Source organism: Peromyscus leucopus, chromosome 5 (assembly GCF_004664715.2).
Source record: "Peromyscus leucopus breed LL Stock chromosome 5, UCI_PerLeu_2.1, whole genome shotgun sequence".
Taxonomy (NCBI): domain Eukaryota; kingdom Metazoa; phylum Chordata; class Mammalia; order Rodentia; family Cricetidae; genus Peromyscus; species Peromyscus leucopus.
Window position 1 is genome coordinate 69,408,884 of NC_051067.1, and position 15,771 is coordinate 69,424,654.

The 15,771-nt window shown below is 37.8% G+C and overlaps 1 protein-coding gene across 2 annotated transcripts in view; it reads left to right on the plus strand.

Annotated features, from left to right (window-relative positions):
- The window catches only part of Plxdc2 (plexin domain containing 2), a 401,580-nt gene that overhangs the window by 189,626 nt on the left and 196,183 nt on the right, over positions 1-15,771 (plus strand). For both annotated transcript variants that reach the window (XM_028870488.2, XM_028870489.2), the window contains one exon: positions 2,196-2,342. In XM_028870488.2, the coding sequence (XP_028726321.1) occupies positions 2,196-2,342 (147 nt within the window). The remainder of the gene's footprint in view (positions 1-2,195; positions 2,343-15,771) is intronic.

A 15,771-nucleotide genomic window follows, 5' to 3' on the forward strand; every position in this document is an offset into this window, starting at 1 on the left:
GGGAGAACAAGAAATAAGAGACCATGATAAATGAATACCCTATGGGAATAGGAAGAAGTAAAGTGCTAGAGAGGTCCCCAGAAATTCACAAAGATACCTCCACAATAGACTACTGGCAATGGTCAAGAGACAGGCCGAGCTGACCTACTCTGGTGATAGGATGGCCAAACACCCTAACTGTCCTGTTAGAAATCTCATCCAATGACTGAGGGAAGTGTTACTTTTATTTTGAGCCTTCTCCCCAGGATGCCAAAATGGCAGCTGTATCAAATCTCACACATAGACATCCCAGCAAGCAGAATAAGGAAACGTACAATCTCTGAACTCCTAAATGCCTTGCCAATGGTCCATCTTGCACTGATGTTCACATACGCCAGATGAATTTTGTGGAATAGCATGGCTCATTCTCCCTCTAGCGAAGAAGTCCTTGTGGGGGAGCAACAGAGAGAGAGAAAGAGAGAGAGAGAGAGAGAGAGAGAGAGAGAGAGAGAGAGAGAGAGAGAGAGAGAGAGAGAGAATGAATACTGGGAGACAGGACACAATGCTTTTGGTTCTCATGCATTTTGTTGTTGTTGTGGAGGAAGACCTGGAAACTCCCATCCTCCCAGCTTCAGGGCATCTCCTTCCCATGTCCTTTGAGTCTCCTTTTCTTTCTCTGCAGAAGTTTCTCGCACCCAAAATTTAACTAGAACTTTACTTATACATTTCCATGTTTATTTCTTTTAGGGATGATGCAAAATCTTTTTGAATAATGGTTAGACTTGTTCATTCTTTTGCTTTCTATAATCAGTTTCTGTGCACATTAACCTGGTGATCTGAGAAGACATACATGAGATTCTGGTTTTGGCTGAATGGCTGGATACTTCAGTTTTATTCCAGTAACATGTTGATAATAAATATATTAGACAGAATTCACTTCCAAAACTTTTATTGCCCAAATCATAAGCAATCTTCTCTATACACCTTTTTTCTCAAATTTACCTGAATGTCAGACAAAATACATATAAAAAGTGCATACAAATGCATGTAATTAAACACGAAATTAAATACCTCTTAAAATGATTCATGGGACATGTCTGATTTTTTATTGGGTAATTGAGACCCCAAAAGAGATTGTCATTTCTACCTGGAAAATGCTTATCTGTGGAGAAGTCATCCCCGAAACCCTCATAGGCATTGTTGCATTTTGTAGCTAATACATGTACATGATCTGTATTATCCAAGTGTCATATGATTTGAAAACCTTCACTTTCCCTGTTGATCTCGAAACATGAGGGATACAATCTCTCTGCTGTAATGCGAATTGCTATTAAAAAAAAAAACTGAGCCAGATATTGGGGTGAAAGCTGAAAGAATAGAGAAACAGAACAAGCCACAGCCATAAGTTCTTATCTCTATGAAATCCTCAGTCTAAAGAGAGAGACTTCCTGTCTCCTCCCGCCTATATACTTTTCTCTGCCCTGCCATCACTTCCTGGGATTAAAGGCCTGAGTGCTTCCCAGTACTGGGATTAAAGGTGTGTGCCACCACTGCCTGGCTCTGTTTCCAGTGTGGTCTTGAACTCACAGATGGATCTCTGTCTCCCGAGTGACAGGATTCAGGGTGTGTGCTACCACTGCCTGACCTCTATGTCTAATCTAGTGGCTGACTTTGTCCTCTGATCCCCAGATAAGTTTATTAGGATACATAATATATCACCACATTTTGCAAAGCACTGTAGTGAGACCCATAATGAGAATTCAAATAAAAGTAGACTTTAATAACCCAAATTAAGCAATTATCTGAATTTCTAAGGCCATTAACTAAATTCAGGCCCAATATAATGTTTCTTTAAAGAATAAATTATTTTTGTTGTCACTCACAGTAATCAAAGCTCAGATCTTCAGTAAATATTTCTAAGTCAGACATATTTGTCATGTCAGCAGTTAAGTGTTTACTATTACCATGACCAAAAAGAAATATATGGTGCATAGAATATAAATGAGATTGTGTTTTGTGCTTAACTGTTTCTTCTAAAGAGGATGACTTGTTTTTACATATTTCATTTTCTTTTCAATTCACTTCTCTAAGAGTTTACTTAAACCATTTGCTAGATTGAAGATCACCGAAACCTTTAATTACAGAAGAACTCTTAAAAAAATAAAATTAGCGGAAACATTACAGTTCTTAATGTTCATCATTCTCCACCAATGCAGGAAGACACAGATCACAATTACTACATATCTCGGATATATGGCCCAGCAGATTCTGCCAGCCGAGACCTGTGGGTGAACATAGATCAAATGGAGAAAGACAAAGTGAAGATACACGGGATACTGTCCAACACTCATAGGCAAGCAGCGGTAAGTGCTTTCACATTTAATATTTCTTCTCTTCACAGTGAGAAAAGTATCCAATTAATATATGGTTGTTTTGCAAAGACTCAGCTCTGTGATTGTCATGCACAACTACATATAACATACTAAGGAAAACAAAAGAATTTTTGTTTTCCATATTTGCCATAGTGTATCTGATAGGTTGCATATTTTATTCCAAGACATGATTCATATTGGATTATTGTCAGGTTATGCAACACTTTAAAGCTTGCTTGATCTTGAATCAAATCCCATACTTGGGTTTATTGTTTCTCATGTCAGGAAAGAAGTAACAAATTGCATTTGTGATGAGGACAACTTGTGCTGAAAAAGTTACAGACTTCAGAGAGGAAACTGTATATAAGGGAGAGAAATAATACAGAAAGCACCCAACTGGTATATAAGCCTGGGCTCATTATTTACCAATGACCTCTCTGGGAGCAAATAATTTATTCTGAAGCACTGTTTTGGTACCAGTCAAGTAGCATTAGAGTGGACGAGATATTCACATAATACACCCCTATATGAAGTTGCCATCAATATCCAATTCTATGTACCAGGACACATACTTAAATGGCTCTTTTGCTTTTTACAATAACTTTATGATTCAGATATTATTGAAAAGTCTCTGATCTCCACATCTGTACTGCCATACTGTGGCATACACCATCCCTATACACATCATACGCATATGTGCACAGGCACACACACACACTAAATGAAATAGTTATAAAAATTAAATATAATTGATATCCAGTTGCTGATAAGAAAACTGAGTCATGAAAAACCAGGGACCCTACTTACATATATCCAACTAGGAAGTAAACCTGAGATGCTAAAGTAGACAATCAAACTAGCAAGTTCTTGCTAAAATGCATGTTAAAATTGAGCATGTGAGGCTTTGAGGTGGCTCAGGAGATGAAGGCCTTTTCCCCTGAGCCCAAGACCTGAGCTCCATCTTCCTTTGGGACCCACTTAGTAGAAGGACAGTATCAACTCCTGCAAGTTGCCCTTTCACTTCCACACATGAAACATGATACAAATTTGTCCACAGATATGCATACACGAAAGTAAATAATAAATAAATGTAAAAAATAATAATGCCTGATTCCAGAAGTTTCTTTAGTGATCATTTCACGGTAATGCCACATTCAGCATTTTAAATTTTTACTTAGCTTTACTGACATGAATGACAGTGGGCACCTTGTTGCCCACTAAACCCTGACACCTCACTTCAATATGACTTGAAATCTAAGCACAATAAGTTTAAGTTTCAGATGCTACTGTCATTATCTTAAAACAGAATCAGTAGAGTTCATGGTAGCAGTTACTTAGAGAGGCACTGACTTCATATACATTCATTATCAAAACTTTTGGTAATGACCTTTGTTCTGTACATGTGAAACTTCCTATTGCATATCACAGGGGACAGTTAAATGAAAGATGATGATAAGTCATGATGAGCCATTGAATTTTCACCAGACAGGACATGCTTTTTTGAGTTAGAAGGAAATAACTGTCTCATCTTGCTGAATTCTCCTATCCCTTTTCTCTTCCGTATCCAGGCGACCCTAGGCAAGATGGCCAACTCAGAGCTGATTCACTGTGAGATTTAGAACAGACCCTTTTAAGAAGGGGAAATGAAAAAGATCAGATTAGGACACGGCCTATCTGGAATTTGTTACTTTTGTTAGTCTTCTGATCCCATCACATTGGCCATAAAGGGTGTAAAACACATACTGGACATGAAGATATACATAACTCATATGCAAATATTCATACTGCATTTCATATATACACATCTACATATAGATACATGTCCTAAACATACATATATACATTTCCACAAATACTTTACACAGATAAACACTTTACACACACACCACATACAGATACACATATGCACACTACATATAAATAATAACTCCACATTCGGATCTACATACCACATGTACAAATACATAGGCATATACACAGAAGCATGTACCACATATACATATATACATTCCTGTATATACCACATATAGATAAACATATCTCACATATTCCACATATAGATATGCATATCCCACTTGCAAATATGCACACATTTACTTATATAGACACCACAATATCACATATAGATCCACATGTCACACACATTCTGTATGCAGTTATTCATATTATACATACAGATAAATGCACTACACATGCTCCACATGCAGACACATGCACCATACATGTACTCCATATACAGGCAAGCGCAACACACATTCCATACAGATAATGTTCATTATACACCGTACACACTCACTTTCACACCCATACAGCACTCTAATACACCAAATCGCAAGCACACAACCACACTCAGACACACTAATTCATGGCAAAATGCACAGTAAAATTATTTAAATTCTTTTCTTTTTTGGATATATAAGTTGCTACTTGAACTGTCATGTAAATAATCTAATATCTTAAAAAAATAGTTGCCTAATAGATTTTTACATTTTTATCTCATGGCATTCTTTTTAGAGTATTTCATATTTTAATATGTGCCATTTGGGACTCCCTAACTTTTCCTTATTACCTGGTTCTTTGATCCATTTCCATGGCATCTTCCCTCAAAAAAGAAAATGAGGAGGAGGAAGAAAGGAAAAAGAAAGAAAATCAAATTGTGACAGACAGTGTAAGAACAGCAATGTCAAAGTTGTGTTGACCAGGGTGCCTCAGGAAGGCCACACAACTTTCACCTCTCAGCACACACACATACACAACACACACACACACACACACACACACATAAACATACATGCACATGTACACTCATATATATACACACAAACTCACAGGCATACACAAACACACAGGGATATGATCACATAGATAAATACACATACATACAGACACTCAAATTCAAACACATGAGCACACACAACTGAATAGACACAAACATACACAACACAAGTCTACATGAACACACACATAACTATACATACACACACAAAGACACACATGAACACACATATACATATGCACGCATGAGCACACACACAGGTACCATGAACACCTACAGACACACACACAGGGACATACACAGGAACACAAGAACACACACAGGAGTGCACACACAGGCAAACATGAACACCTACATGTATACACAAAGGCACACATGAACACATTCAGGCACACACATAGACACAGATAGGCACATATGAATACACACAAGCACACACAAACATACATAGGAATGCACACACAGGCACACATGAACATCTACAGGCATACACACAGGAACACATGAACACCTAGGAGTGCACACACAGGCACACATGAACATGCACAAAACACACAAGTCACACACACACACACACACACACACACACACACACAAACACACACACACAGGCATATACATAGCAATTCTTCCTCTCGATGTTACCCAGGGCCTTACTAACCTATAAGAGAAAACAGGAAATTGGAAACAGGATTGCACATAAGGGAAGATTTTCTCATACCTCGTAGACAACTCTTGATGGAAAGCTCTGTAGTAATTTGGGTAGAAGCAGAATTTAAGTTTAAGCCCTAAGGGGAGGCATGTGGATTTCTCCAATCTTATCACCAGTTTATGTAATTTGCATGCTCATGGGTCCACATTCTGTCAACAAATTAGACTGGGGGAAAAAAAAACAAAGAAAGATTTTGCTAGAGAAAGACCCAGGGGCAGCTAATGTTGTTCTGAGTAAGCACTAGATATAGCATGATAACCAGAAGCCTGAGCTTCCTGAAGAAGCAATGCCCACCCCCTTCCTGGTTCCCCAGAGTTAATAGAGGAGGCAGCAAGACAATGCCTTACCTGGGAACATAATTTAATGAAAATTTTCCCTTCCATCACCATCCTCTAAATTCCAGCAATAGTTCGGAATCTTGGGTGTTTGTTCTAGAGAAGAGGAAGGTAGAAATACAACAGACTTTTTCCATTTCCCCCCAACATTTCAGAGTAAAGTAAACTTAGAAATCATTTAATTTGTGTTTGACATGCCAAGATGCTCCATTTCCTTCTTTTCTCCTCTTTTTAAAATCATAATCTATAGTATTTATGTAACACATATGCATGATAGAATCTAATTTCGTGTGTCTTCAGTGTTTCCATTGTGCATCTGTTTATGCCACATTTCTCCAGTCATCATTTAAGATCTGTGTAAGGTGGGTGCTAAAGACTAATTTTGCAGTTGGCAGATTAAAGCAAGAAGCATGCCTTCCTGGAATGTTGGAAAGAGAAATTTTTATACAAACCCACAGCATATGGCAAGCAACAAGGCAAACATTCTACACAAAAATTCTTACAGTTATTTGGTTATTTTTGCCCTTTATTCAAAGTCACAGTTACGAGGTGGCTGTTCTGACATTTGTGATTATAAACCTAGAATCCAGCCTGGGCTTGTTTCTTCTCTGTGTCAAACTTTCATACTCTGTTGATCTGTGTATTTCTTCTATATCCTGAATCCACATTACTTAACACAGTCTGGATGCACAGTTTGATTCAACAGCCAAACGTATTAGAACTCTTCTGTCCTGAAACATTCAATGACATCCTCATTCAAGACTCCCAGAGAATCATTCCATCTTAATGCAAGGCATCCAGGGTTGGAAATGAGGAGACCTTGGCTCCCATGCTCATTTTCTCAGATTGTGACCTCTCTGTACCTCAATTTTATAACTTGAAAGAAAGAGATAAAAATATCCGCCTCCCTATCCAGAGTTATTGTGAGATTATAAAGGAAATCACCATGAAAGGATGCTGAGGACCTTAAATGATTGATTGTTTTTGGAAAGTTCTAATTCTTTATGAAAAATAATAATAACCATCTGCCTGGGAATAAAGCTCAAAACAGAGTGCTTACCTAGCATACAGAGAGCCCCAGGCTAGTGCCCCAGAACTGCAGAAACTGGGTGTGGTGAAGATGCCTGTAACCCCAACATTGGGGAGGGGGAAGCAAGAGAATCAAGAATTGAAGATCCTCAGTGGTTACATAATGATGCCGAGGGCAGCCCAGGCAAATTGAGACAGTTTGTCAAAAATAAAAAAAAATCTGTCAAAAGCAAAAGCTCCACTCAAAGGGGGACTGGAGAGATGACACGGAGATTCAGAGCATGTGCAGGGTTTGCCGAGTTCATTTCCCAGCAGCCGCATCAGGTGGCTCACGACCATTTATAACCCTAATGTCAGGGAATTTGATACCTTCTTCTCGCCTCTTCAGACACTTGCATGCATACATGAGCATACTCCCACACAGACATATACATGCAAACATACATACATACACACATACATACAAACATACATGCAAAATTGAAAGTAAAATAAATATTTTTAAAAAAACAGGATCACAATAGTTGAAATTATGAAAACAAGTTATTTACTATTGAAATATGGCAAGAGGGTACATGTACAGGACTGGGCTCAGTTCTGGGTAGATTTAGCTAGTGGGACTTTATGGCTAAGGTGGAGAGTACAAAGGGGTGAGCAACACCCCTTTCTTGAGGACTTAAATTTAAGTCCTATTTCTTACCAAAATGATCCCTCAAGACTGAGGGAGTTTCTAGTTAAACTGACTTAATGCCACTCTTTAAGGTGTGGGAGAGGGTGAACAGAAGTCACAGGGAGATGATAGGAGATGAGCAACCTGATAAGACATTGAGGGCAAGTTCAGGTTGAGCTAACACCACAAGCCTTCTTGTTTTTGTTAAAGTTGTTGTGAAAGGGCATAAATGGGCCCAGCAAAATATTCAGAAGCATTACTAAAAACTAGATTCTGTTCAAAGAATTGGAAGGATGCGTCAGACTCAAGCGGGAACTTGTACTAAAATCATTCAGGTTTCTTGTTTGTTTGTTTGTTTTTTGGATAAAATTGAGTGGTGTGGAGACACAGAAGTCCGAGGTTGTAGCTTAGTTAAAAAGGTAGCTTAGAGGCATCTAAGTCCTTTTTCCAGGTGACAGGATGGAGAGACAGACAGACCAACAGACTGACAGATTTGATAGTGGATGAATGCGTGGATAGAGTGAATAAAAAAAATACCAGACTGATGAATGTATAAATATACATGATAACAAAACTGTTACATCTGTACACCATTATCCCACTGTGCTTTCTTTTACTGGACAATTGTAATGTACCTTTGTCTCAAATAAACACTTTGCCTTAATTTTTCTTTTCTCCTTTTATTGATGGTAGTGTTGATTCTTTGAATGAAAAACATCAGCAGAATGAATTGCTAGGAACACTGTTCTTTGGTCATTTTACTCTATTTTAATGTGGGTAAGGTTTGTAATGAATCTAGGTGGTTTTTTATCTGGTGATTGTTTTAGATTTTTAATTTTCCTCCATGATTTCTTTGACAACTTGATGACATTTAATCGAAAATAATGACCTGGAATCATTCCCTTCCACAAAGCTAATATAATTAGAGTAGTGCTGGCCCACCATAATCACTGAATTTAGTAAAGTTTTGTCAACAACTAAGGAGAAGTATGTTACTAGTCATTTAGTTACTCTTGCTGCTTTTTCTGAGTGTAGAAATCCAACTAGACTAGAAGGAGCTATAGATAGAAAGCCTGTAAGACAGGAACCCAGTGAAATACACCATGACCAATTTTATGTATTTAAAAAACAATCTTTGCTTTTCAAAGTAAGAATTTGTCTTAAAAATTATGTTTGATGTTATGAAGATATGGCTCAGCAGTTGAGTACTTACATGTGTTTTCCTGAAATATAAACTCAAGCACTGTATTTTTTTAAATAGTATTTATTTATGTTTATTTTATGTGTATGCCTGAGTATATGTATGTAAACCACTTGTGTATAGATGTCCATGGAGGCCTGAAGAGGACCTCTGATCCCCTATAAACAGAATTACAGATGGTTGTGAGCCACTGGATGTGGGTGTCAAGAAAACAACTTAGGTCCTAAGAAAGAGAAGTAAGTACTGCTTTGACATGGGATGAACTTCCCGTATGGGTTGGGTATTGTTTGTGGCAGAGGTCCTTTTTTATTGTATTTGTTTAAGTGGTGTGTGTGTGTGTGTGTGTGTGTGTGTGTGTTCATACATACAGAGATCAGAAGACAGGTTGCATAAGTATCTCTTTTCCTTTTACCATGTTAGTCCCAGAGGTCTAACTCAGGTCAATAGTCTAGCTATCAAGCACCTTTACTCACTGAGCTTTCTCTGCAGCTCAGGTTGGGGTTACTCTTTACACTGCTGACAAGCATCCAATACCACAGCTTTGAAAATCAATACATTAGCAAAAGTAGTATAAATTTAAAATTTAAAAATCTTCATAAAATCAGAGACAATCTCTTTGTATTCTTCTGTAAATTTAATTTAAAATTATTTACAAATATAAGTTTATCTCTTTTTTTCAGAGGAATTTTACTTTTACTTTTTATTTTATTTTATTTTATTTTACAACACCATTCAGTTCCACATAATAGCCACAGATTCCCCTGCTCTCCTCCTCCCGCCCCCCTCCCCTTCACCCCAGGCCACCCCCATTCCCACCTCCTCCAGATCAAGGTCTCCCCCGAGGACTGTGATGGACCTGATAGACTCAGTCCAGGCAGGTTCAGTTCCCCCCTCCCAGACCGAGCCAAGCGTCCCTGCATAAGTCCCAGGATTCAAACAGCCAACTCATGCAAGGAGCCCAGGACCCGGCACCAATGCACAGCTGCCTCCCAAACAGATCAAGCCAAATGACTGTCTCACCCATTCAGAGGGCCTGATCCAGTTGGGGGCCCCTCAAGCCTTTGGTTCATAGTTCATGTACTTCCATTCATTTGGTTATTTGTCCCTGTGCTTTATCCAACCTTGGCTTCAACAATTCTCACTCATATAATCCCTCCTCTTTCTCACTAATTAGACTCCCAGCGCTCCACCAGGGGCTCAGCAGTGGATGTCTGCATCCAGATTTCTCAGTCCTTGGATGGGGTTTATGGCACAACTATCAGGGTGTTTGGCCATCCCATCACCAGAGTAGGTCAGTCCCAGCCGTCTCTCGACCATTGCCAGCAGTCTTTTGCGGGGGTATCTTTGTGGATCTCCGTGGGCCTCCCTAGCTCTCTGCTTCCTCCCCTTCTCATGTGGTCTTAATTTACCATGGTCTCCTATTCTTTGTTCTCCCTCTCTTTTCTTGATCCAGCTAGGATCTCCCGCAAGTTTATCTCTTTAAAAGAGAAGATTAAGAGCTAAAGTTGAACTTGGTCTAAATTTAATTTTTAACACATAATCAAATTTTGAATTATTTAAACCTTCTGATGAACTTCAACTACTGCATTTCAAACCTTCAAATATGAGCTGGGAAACAGCTTGATGAAATGATGAGCCAGGGGCTTAGGACCAGATAGCTTGGATCGGAGTATGCAGTCTGTCAGCAACTAGTGTGACCATGAATGTGATGTTTATCTTTTCTTAATTTATTAAGTGGGAATAATGATAGCATTGAACTTCTAAGCTTGTCACTAAGATTCAATGATGTAACACTTGTACTATGCTTAAAATAGTACCTGACCCAATGTTAAGGGTGTCTTCTACATTAATAGTGATATTTAGTATGCAAATATTTAACTTTAAAACAGTTATTTCCCAATGGCTGGAAGTTGGGAGCTCTATTTTCTGAAGGGAATATTGGAATCTACTGAATATAGGAAGGGCATTGTGGAGCTCTAAATAGTAGGAATGATATCTCTAAACTCACAGGAATATTCGGTTGCCCTGCTGTGTGAGCATCAGTGATGCCAAAGGACTGAGTCATCCATGTTCCCTGGTATACTCAATCAGAAACAGACTCTCCCAAGTCAGCACTTCAATACTTCCAGTAGAAAATTTTAGGGAATATAACTTCAACCACATAAATACACTGAGGTAATGTTATCAAGAAATCAATCTGCTTGTCATTTTATCCTGTTTTACACTTGTCAAAGTTTCCTCTCAGCAATGGATTCAGAGTTTCAAATACTACGTAGGTTACATAGAACCTCCCAATCCAAAATGAAATCAGAGACAATACCAATAGTACTGGGCATTTGTGGGAACTGCAGGACTTTAGCTACTATTGCTGAATCCAGATCTGAGTTAAGGATTTGATGAAATTCCAATTTGACATTCCAATGGACTAATGTACTGGATTATCTAAGTAATTTGTTGTATTACTTTGAAAGTTTGGTTGGGCAGTTATTTATGGAACCATGGACAACTCAAGGTAGCTGTATTACCAAAAGGGTATCCAGCATGAGTGACAACTCATGAAAGCTGGAGCCCTCAATTCTCTGCATAACTCTCAGGCATCTTGATAGGTCAGTGGGTTTCTTCTACCCACCTCCGGCCAACTCAGCTGTTGTTTAGTGCTTGTATAACCTTGGGCCCTGTGTAGCCTGCTGATTTCAGGAACTTCTTACAGTTTGTGAGAATTTGGATTTTTCATGTTTATTGTTGTTTGGGTTTTAGAGATGGAGACATGGTACAGAGAGTATGTTCAGTGGAGACGAACAAATATACACCTAAGTGAAGTACAATACTTGTAGAGACTTGCCTGCAAACTCCTCTCCAACTTAGAGCATTATGGACATAACAATGAGTTAGGGAAAACAAGATGTGGTGATAGTTTCCTTAATCTCTAATTCTAAGGAGCCAGTACATCTGCTCATATTTACATTGCACTTTCAAGTTTATGAATCTCCCTTGATGAGTGTCGTTCCATATGCAGGGTTAATTAAACATTAGTTTGTTACCAACAAAAATGCTGGAGAGGATAGAATGTCTAACTCTGAAAATCAATTGCATTGATGGAGTGTAGTTGTCAAAAGACTAGCCAGTTCCCAGGTCTGTGTGTCTGCATATTGACTAGCTCCCTTACATGAACATTTTGATCCTTTAATTAGGTTTCTAATGATCTCAGCCATTGGATTCACAATCCATGTCCTGTTGACTCCTCCCATAATGTGAGAATTGGTTAAAATATCCAGTTTTTGCAAATCCTACATGGAATAAGTCTTGTTAATTATTTTTCCTGCTACATTATTTCATTTTAGATTGTGTGAGGATTATTTGTTGCTTGGAAGCAGAATCTATGTTAAATCAAAAGACGTTTGCATTACTGGTATTTGTAAATACACATATCTCCATATTCTATTGTCTCTTTAACATTTTCCTGTTGTAGAAACCTGTCATTTGATGTTTTCCTACTCATTCAGTTGTACAGTCAAGAATCACTGAGTAAAGTGGATACATTCTGAGAAATGTGTCCTTAGGCCGCGCAGTCACTGTATGGAGATTACAGAGAAAGTTGAGTTAAGTGTATAGATGTTGTCTGTGGCTGTAGATGACTGGAACATTCTTATACAACATAAGGACATGCTTAAATTTATAATACTTCACTGTAGGTAAATGCATTTCTGTAACTTCTCATGCGAGAGGAAAATAATATGAAGAAATTTAAAAAATAAACTGAATGGAAGTTTAGAGACTCAATTTCTGAATCTACCTCTAATGATAAGCAATAGAAGCATCTTATTTCAAATTAGGATAAGGAGGTCATTTAGTGTGAAGACAGAAGTTCAGTGCTTTTCCCACAGTTAGTCAAACAGTTTTGGTCTGAGAAGAGTGCTCTCTGTCACTTTCAGAGTTTCAAATTTGTTTTACTTCATTTTAGTATTGTAAATATGTGTCACATTTATTCCTACATTTTGAAGAAAATTTAAAAAAAATTAAAAATGTTACATTTGGCTCTGTCACTTGGCCCCAGAACATCCTGAACTCTACACTCCATTTCTATTCTATTGTTTAGCAAACATCTAGAAATGTCTGTCCTGGGCTCTGGCTGACCCACAGACAGCAAGCCTCCATTAGACACAATGAAATTTTTTATGTCTCAAGAGACAGGAAGGTCTGACAATGTTTAGGCTTCGAGGTTATCACTAGTTTTGAAGTGATACAATCACTGTATAAACAAAAGATGTAATTGTAAAGACAGAGGTTTTGAGTCAAACCCCTGTGCTTTGAAATGATAGTCCTGCTACATTCTAACAGTTTCAATTCATGACTTCTTTGCAGTGTTCAGAGCTGAGATAATTTCAAACTTCTAAAAACCTGTAAAATTTTCTAAGAGTTCCCACATAGTTTTTTCCCTGTCTTATAAAACTGCCTTTAAAATAATAACATGATAGTTAATTACATTGGTCCCATAACTTTAATTAATCTCTATATCTTATTCTAATTTCATTAATTGTACATCATCATCTATCATCCTTGGTCCCATGCTGGCCCCATGTAGGACTTAAGTTGCATTTATTCCCCCACATCTTTTTAATGACCATTTCCTTCCTTCCTTCCTTCCTTCCTTCCTTCCTTCCTTCCTTCCTTCCTTCCTTCTTTCTTTCTTTCTTTCTTTCTTGTTTTCTTTTATGAGCTTGAAATTTCCTCATGGTTAATTGAAGATGTCTTCCTCTAGCAAGAATGCAATGATATTAGAACTTTGTCTTTCCATGTGCATCATATTAGGAAGTGCATTGACATGGCTAAATTGGTAGGTTTAAATCTTAATCCCCTAAAGCAAAGCTGAACAGGGTGTCCAGTAAGAGCCAATAAGGTCTTGATAACCCTGCCCTCAGGGATTGGCTGATATTATCTCACAGTTGTGAGAAAAAAAAATATATGTTCTAAAAATAAGTTTGACCCACCCCTTGCTGCTACTCTTAGATGCTCCTTAGATGTCTTATCCATGAGATGCTTTATCAAGAAGTTTCTATCCACACCTGAGCTTGACCTGACACTGTACAGTCTCTCTAGTTCTGTAAGAGTAAATCTCAAGTATTTGTAATTACATAGACTTAAGCATTCTATTTCTGTGAAAAAAAAAAAAAACAGATAATGCCATGCATGAAGACAGTGTATTTCCTTGGATGTCAACATCAATACCTGCTGATGGAGTCTTCTGATAGTTTCTTTCTTCACTGCAAAATTACTATAATTCTTTTTGTAAATAAAAAGTTTTATGCTTATCATCACATTTTTACTTACTAAATTTTACATTCATCCTCTTTAAGTACAGATAAACACTTAGCATGTCTGTCAAATTAAATGTTAATCCCATTCTTCTAACTTATTTTTATTCAAAGCAGCCAGATGAGTGCATTGTGATATTGCTCAGAAATATTACCTGTAGTCCTGACATCAACTCTACTAAAAACCAATTTCCCTTAATTGTCTTAATTCTTTCTTATGAAAGCACTTGATAGCATCTTCAAATATTGAAGGGATACATAATTCAATAATTTTCTGCAGTTTATCAAGAAGTAAATGAGGACAATTTTTATTTAGGAAACTAATTTTAGAGAACTATTGGTGTGCTAGATACATTCATGAACATAATTCATTGTTAACCATTATTAACTCAGTGCTTATATAGATTTAGGCAATATTTAATCTTTTGATCCCTTGAATCTTCTTTTCAAGAATAGTCTTTACATTAAGGTTAAATGTTTATGAAGTCATAAAACCACTGTGCTGGCTAGTTTTATGTCAACTTGACACAAGCTAGAATTATCTGAAAGGAGGGAACCTCAACTGAGAAAATTCCTCCATAAGATCTTGCCCTATGGTATTTTCTTAATTAGTGATTGATGGGGGAGGGTCCAGGCCATGGTGGGTTGTTCCATCCCTGGACTAGAGGTCCTGTGTTCTATAAGAAAGTAAGCTAAGCAAGCCATAATGAGCAAATCAGTAACAGCCCTCCATGGCCTCTGTATCAGCTCCTGCCTCTAGGTTCCTACCCTGTTTGAGTTCCTGTCCTGACTTCCTTTAATGGTAGATGGTGATGTGGAAGTATAAGGCAAATAAACCCTTTCTTTCCCAAATTGCTCTTGGTGATGTTGTTTCATCACAGCAATAGAGACTCTAACTATGACAGCCACCAACCCAAGATGATGTCAAATAAAGCCAAATAAATCCTTCTGTCACCAACTTGCTGTTGGTCATGTTGTTTCATCACAGCAACAGAAATCGTAACTAAGACAGCCACTAACCCAACAAGATGACATGTCACTCCAGGTGTCAACCATTACAAAATCCTGCTAGAATGTTCGATAACTAGAAAAGAATAGCACAAAGTTCAAAAACGAAGTCTCACTGAATGAAGACTGTAAAAGACAAGCCTTCTGATTAGTCAGGGATCAATGCTGCTGCCATCTGCCAGGGAAAGCACTTTATGTGCCTTGTTCAGTATCAACAAAATTGTTCCTTTGCTGTGTGCATCTTGCAGAAACAGACCACACCTAATCAAATCAATCATGCTTACCCAATGTTCATTAAATCATGTTTACTTACTAGAAACCCAACTTTTCCTAAAAATAAGCAACTTTTGCTAGAAACATCTGAGTAAGTAAAACAA